We start from the raw sequence: 6,632 nt of genomic DNA on the forward strand, positions 1-6,632 counted from the left end.
ACTCAACTTTTGAGGAAATGCATACAATTGCAGAAATGATCATGCGCATGCATATGCAATGCAATTTCCTGTATACACAATACTATTCTTAATCATTAGGAAAGAGACGTATAATATAGCATAGAAATAAAAAATGATCCAATTAGGGGAAGAGAAAGTATAGGGGAAACCAAAAAGAGACTTAGCTTAGAATATATAAATAGAACAACAGCAACAACAAACAAGCTTTCATATTCAATGTAAAAGAAAACGGTTAGGGTTTTGTTAGATAAACAAAGACTTTTGTGAATAATGTGAATAATGGGTTCTACAATTGACTTACTAAATTAAAAAAAACACTCCACTTCTAAATTATCTCGTAAATTCTAACATTAGGATAACTATTCGCACACCTAATAAATTGAATATCTGACATATTTATTGTTTATATTGTTTAGTATTCTCATTATTTACCTATACTTTTTCAAATAGTTAAGGTCTTGAACTTTTACTGTTTTACAAGACAAAAGAAGAAACAAAAACTAACATTTAAATAGAACATTATTATTATATAATGCATATGTCTTAGGTCCTGGTTAAGACATTTTTATATGAAAAAATATAGGTAGATAATGAAAATGTTAAACAATGTGAATAATGAATATATTAGATGTTCAATTTACTAAGTGTGCGAATGGTTATCCTAATATTAAGATTTAGGTGAATAATTTAGGAGTGTAATGTATTTTTACTTTATTAGGCCAATTTTAAAATTCATTATTCACATTATTCACAAAACACATTGTCTACCTATAAATTTTAACAACAATAATATAACCTAAATATAAAACACTGGTAAAATGAAATAGTTATGGTAACAAGTAGACCTATAATTATATTTATTAATTAAGTAAGAAATTAATTTTCTCTCTCTAACTTTCTAAAAAATGTTTTCAAATAAATAAACTTGTTAATGGGAAAGCTTTGAAAAACAGGTAAAATTAAAAGCTTTCATCATTTAGGAAACCTAATTAGGATAATTTAATGAAAGACATTACATACATCTGAAACACTACTCTTAGTCTCTTAGAGCACTTGTCAGAAAATTAAAGATGATATTAACATAGATCTCACGCACACCACAGGAAAAAAACAAAAAGAAAAAAAAAAAAAGAATGAAAGAAAGAAAAAGCCCATCTCCATTCTAGCTAGGATTTCTTTGCATTAAATGACACTAAAATCTATCAGTTTTCTTTACAAAAGGAAAAATGTAACTGTAACAACAGTAGAAAATCTTACTAGTGATATATATAATACATACACGAGATATTCATATATATGATATATCAGAATTATTAGCTTAATTTTGTCCTTCACTCTTGCATTGCATCCACCCTTAGATTTTAATCAGGGCTTTCTCATTCTCTACACAGCGAAGACTCATCATGAAAACCTCCACCCTTACTCATATAAATACATTATTATTACATATATATTGTGTTGTTAGTTTGAGTAAAATTCACTCATGCCATAGATTATATAACATACATATATGTAAACTGCAACATGGCAATAAGCATGTATATGTGCAATTATGCACACAAAGTGGAAGAGAGAGAGAGAAAGAGAGAAAGATGACAGCATATATGATAGAGGGAGGGCTCATAATTCAACAGATTCACGTCACATTTGAAAATGAATTTCATTTATTTATTGAATTCCCGGAACAGTCTGTGCCAAACATACTTTCCGGCCAACACAAAAACTACATACACATGATTACAATTACATCTCTACGTAACCCAAACACACATACATGATTATTCTACACCCCCTTTAGTCAACACTATCCTAACAAACCTTTCTCTTCACACATGCCTTACCTCTTAATAGTAATAATAATAATAATACACACACTAGCTAATACACACATATCACTACTTCGATTCCTCCGGTCCCTCTTCAATTAATCTTCTCTTTTTTTCATTTTTTTTCCGTTAATTAAACTCAAATGGTCATGGGTTTAAGTTATAGAAACAACTGTTGATATAATCATCATCAGATTAGATTGCGTACATTATATTTGTTTGGACATGACTCTTCTCTTGATTCTATGTTAATACGAAATGCTTTTACATCGAAATGCTTTTTTTAGAATAAATATCCATTTTGACATCCAAATTATTCAATTTTTAATAAAACTGACTTCAATATTTATTTTTAACAAAATAACTCCTGAAAAATATATTCTATTTGATAAAATAACCCAAATGTAATTTATTTAGTCACTATTAACTTATTATAAAATTATTAATCTATCCTCTATTCTCTCTTTTTACTTATAGTCTATTACTATCCCACCATATCACAATTGCAGCAGTTTTCATAAAACAATCCAATACTGACACCAATCTTTTCAAAGCAGAAAAGCTTCGCTGCCAATCCTATTTTCTTTGTTTCTCCCATCGTGGCTGCCATGACCTGTTCTCTTTCCTACGGCTAACCACAACTACTTCAAAAGGATCTTCACTTCATCTGTTATCGCCATGGTCGATCCTACAAGAGGATCTCTACTTCATTAGTAGGCTCGCCTCGTGACTCATCATCGCCTTTCTCTAATTATCAATCGTTATGCCGTATTTTGTTGTCATTTCGTATTTCATCATCTCTCACTTTCATTTCAAAAAATTTGCAGAACAAACTTGATTGAAACCAAATTCTCATAAATCCATGTCTTTTCTCATTCTTCATTCCATCCATAAAACAACTTTGTTTTTCTTTCTTACGAGATATTTCTCTCTCAATTTTTTTGTTGTTCATTTTTATCTTCTGTTCTTAATTTCTTCATGACTTACGAGTGTGGATATCTAATTTTATATAACACCTTACACTACTCTTTGTTGTTGGGGTTTATTATATTTTATTCCTTTGTTCATTGATATTTGAGAGTTTTTGGTTGATTTAGTAGTGGTTATTAAGTTAATATTTTACTCATTTTGATTGATGCAATTGAGAGTTGGAGATTGGTTATGGTGGTGGTGAAAGCGGAAATAGGGACAAAGAGAGGATGTGCGATGATATGGGTGAAGGATGTAGGAATGGTGGTAGGTAATGGTGAGAAAGAGTGAGTAAATTTATAAATTTATAAGAGAAAATAAAAATAAATTAATATTTTTATAAAAAATTTAACAGTTAACTAAATAAATTAATCATTAAATAAATATTAGGTTAGTTTGTCAAATAAAATATATTTTTCAGGAGTTATTTTATCAAAAATAAACCTTAAAGTCTATTTTATCAAAAACTGAATCTTTCAAATATTAAAATGACTACTTATTCTTTTCTTAACTAAACTTAAATGGTGGTCAACAAAACAAATATACTAATACTAGACGAACAATAGTTGTGGCCTACGGACAATAAATTAATAGATGCACATGTTTTAGAAATAACCCTAATTAATGAAATACTAATCATTCATTAATTACCTCATGATGATTAAAGCTGGAGGGGGCATGATGACCTCCTCCGGCATTGAATCCGAATGAGGCAGGCACGGCGGAGGGCGTGGTGGTGGGTGCAAAAGGCCAATCAGAAGTAGAAGGGCCTAAAGAGAAGGCACTGTTAGAATTATTAGGAAGACCAACATAATTGCATTGTGGCGGTTGATGAGGAGTAGTGGATTGAAGCAACCTGATTTGTCTCTTCAAGAACTTAACATATCGAATTGCTTCATCCAGCATGGAAGCTGTGTCCATCTTTGTTCCACCGGGAACAAGCCTCTGCAGGATCCGAATCTTCTCGCTGATCCTCTCCCTGCGGTGGCGCGCCGCCACGCTCTGAGGGTCGTCGCTGATGCGAACGTTTCGCCTCTTTGGCTTCCTAATGGTGGCGGGATCGATGTCCACGGGCTGCATAGCTGCGATCTTGTACATCATCTCCTTCATGGCTCCAAGCTCCTCTTCTGCCTCTTCATCTTCATGATCGTGATCATGATCTTGTTCTTGCTCTTGGTGTTCTAGGTGCACTACTCCAAGTATGTCACCAAGGAACCCCGATGAAGAAGAAGAGGGCAGTGCAGTAGTGGTTGTTGATGGATGATGATGAATTTGAAGAAGGTGATGGTAGTTTGGGAAAACCCCAGAAGCCATGATGTTAGGGATTTGGTGAATGATGTGATTATGATCAACTTCTGTCCAAGTAGCAGCAGTGAAGACAGTAGCATTATTATTCTGCTGCAGGTTTGTGGTATCCATCATCTATCAGCAAATTAAATTAACAAGTTTGAAGATCGTGATGATGAGAAGAAGTTGGGTTTTGTTTGATGACTGGAAATGAAACACCGGCCACTTAATTAGCATATATAAAAAAGCTATGCAGATACAGTTGATGATTAAAAGATGGAGAAGGGGTGGGTCGTTGATGGTTGAATATAATTTAGCTTAGATTGTGAAGAAAGTCTTGCTTTGGTGTATAGATGGTAGATATAGGGAGGGTAGCTAGAGGAGGGGACCTAAGAGTGGAAGAAGAAGCATTGCATTTGGAACGAGATTTTACTGAAATGGGGAGTGACTGCAAAAAGCATATTGTATTGTAGAGTGAGATGATGAGATGAATGAATTCAATAGAAAGGAAAAGGGTGTGTATGGAATTAATTAAAAGCAAAGGGGGGTATTGAAATGAATGCGCTTCTAAGAAATATCAAAGGAAAGAAGAAAAAAGGTGATGTAGGGAAGGGAAGGGAAGGATAGGTGCACATTCTATAGACTTATTAGCTTCTCTCTCTCTCTTTCTCTCTCAATTTCATTATGCACTGAATTCCTAGGGCTCCCTTCTCCTTTTATTTATTATCTGCCTCTCGCTTTTTTCTCTCTCTCTCTCTCTCATTGGTGCACTGCTTATTGGTATAACTTTATAGGGTTTTAGTTCATTTTGTTAGAGATCACAACCCTCTTCTTTTGGAATTCATGGTATACATATTTTTTTGGCATTTTTTATGTATTTTTTTTATTTTGTATTTCTTAATTATTATTAAAACAAATTTTCATTGGTTCGGAAAGATGATACAGGTTGAGCCATAAAAACTAAGTCAATACAAAGACTGGAATTGGATAATTTCATACCTAAGTTCAATTTGACATCAAATTTCAATAGGTGAGTAAATATTCCTTTTACTCCTAATATTCTGAAAATGATAGCAGTTTAGTCATAAAGTAAAAGCATTTCATATCAATAATTTTAATATATTTTATCACCTATTAAATTTGATGTCAAATTGAACTTAGATTTTAAATTATTTTCTAGAATTGGATATTGAACTTAGGATTACCCTTCAAAGAGAGAAAGTCTTAAAATCTCAAAAATGATAGACTCGAACTTTTAAACTTTTTTTTACCATAGAAATTTTAATATACTACATAAAATCACTCTTTCTAAATATTTAAATTTAATAAGAAAAACATATAAAAGATTATATCTTTAACATAATCTGCTGAAACACAAAAGATTCCAATTTATTTGGACATTAATTCTCTAATCTATTAGAGCACAAAGACCCTATAATAGATACATGAAGCCAGCCAAAATAGGTATCAATGAAATTTTTTTTTTGAAAACCAATGCAATTATATTCAACCAGTGTGAATAACACCACCATTGAATCTCTTTAACTTTTCTCTCTGCATCTAGTGAATATGATTGAGATTGTTATTTGAATTTGAGACATTTTACTCTTTAAACACTTCCTTTTCTTTAATTGATTTTGCCACACACTTAATGAAAACAAAAACAAAAAAATCATAATTGAATAAAACAATTAGTGACAACTGATGTGAATTAAGTGATCAAATTTTGTCAAAGCCAAAAGTGTCTTAGAATTCTATCATCAGCAACAGAAATTAAGATGAATCAATTTTCTTAAACCCAAAATTTAACAAATAAATCATGTAAGAAAAATGCCCAGAATGATAAAATTAGATCAATCAATAAGTTTTTCCGTTTAAAATCATTTTATAATTATAATGTGCTTTGTGTTAATTCTTTCAAGAAATGTCTGTGTGCATACTGTAGATAATCATTAGCACATCATGGTTGCTATCCATCATTTCATCGAAACAAGGAAGCACTACAAAAATTTCAAGAACTTATAAAAAATTGAAGCAAAATAGTATATGAAAGAAAAGTAATAAGGAAAAAAAAGGGGATAATTTAGTATTTGAAATAGGAAAAGTTTCCATGGCCAGCATTAGGCTTTCAATATTTTGTTGCATTTGGACTTTTTTTTTTAATTGTGTACAAAAATACTAATAATAAAATAGTCAAAAATGATAAATTTGGTTGGCTTTCTACACTACTGCTAATATTATAATTTTAGAGAGTTTGGATAATGTGAATTTGCAATTTTAAAAAATAACTTTATACCTAAGTTCAATTGGACATCAAATTTTAATAGGTGAGTAAATATTTCTTTTACTTCTAACTAGTGGTTTAATAGGCATTATCGTGCTTGTTCAATTGCTTTTTTTTTTTGTTATTTTTACAAAATTAATTTCTAAATTTTTAATTCTATAATTATTAATTTGATATTAAAAATTAAAAAATTTAAAATAATAACTTATTCAAAAATAAAAATAAAAATTTTATCAGTTATTTAA

General features: G+C 30.7%; 1 protein-coding gene across 1 annotated transcript; it reads right to left on the minus strand.

The window, feature by feature from the left end:
• LOC107633605 (transcription factor HEC3-like) lies at positions 3,370 to 4,696 on the minus strand. The gene has a single exon (XM_021117606.1). It carries the CDS (start codon positions 4,236 to 4,238, stop codon positions 3,453 to 3,455), a length of 786 nt encoding a protein of 261 aa, XP_020973265.1. The 5' UTR covers positions 4,239 to 4,696; the 3' UTR covers positions 3,370 to 3,452.

The sequence above is a fragment of the Arachis ipaensis genome, chromosome B03 (assembly GCF_000816755.2).
Source record: "Arachis ipaensis cultivar K30076 chromosome B03, Araip1.1, whole genome shotgun sequence".
NCBI classification, from domain to species: domain Eukaryota; kingdom Viridiplantae; phylum Streptophyta; class Magnoliopsida; order Fabales; family Fabaceae; genus Arachis; species Arachis ipaensis.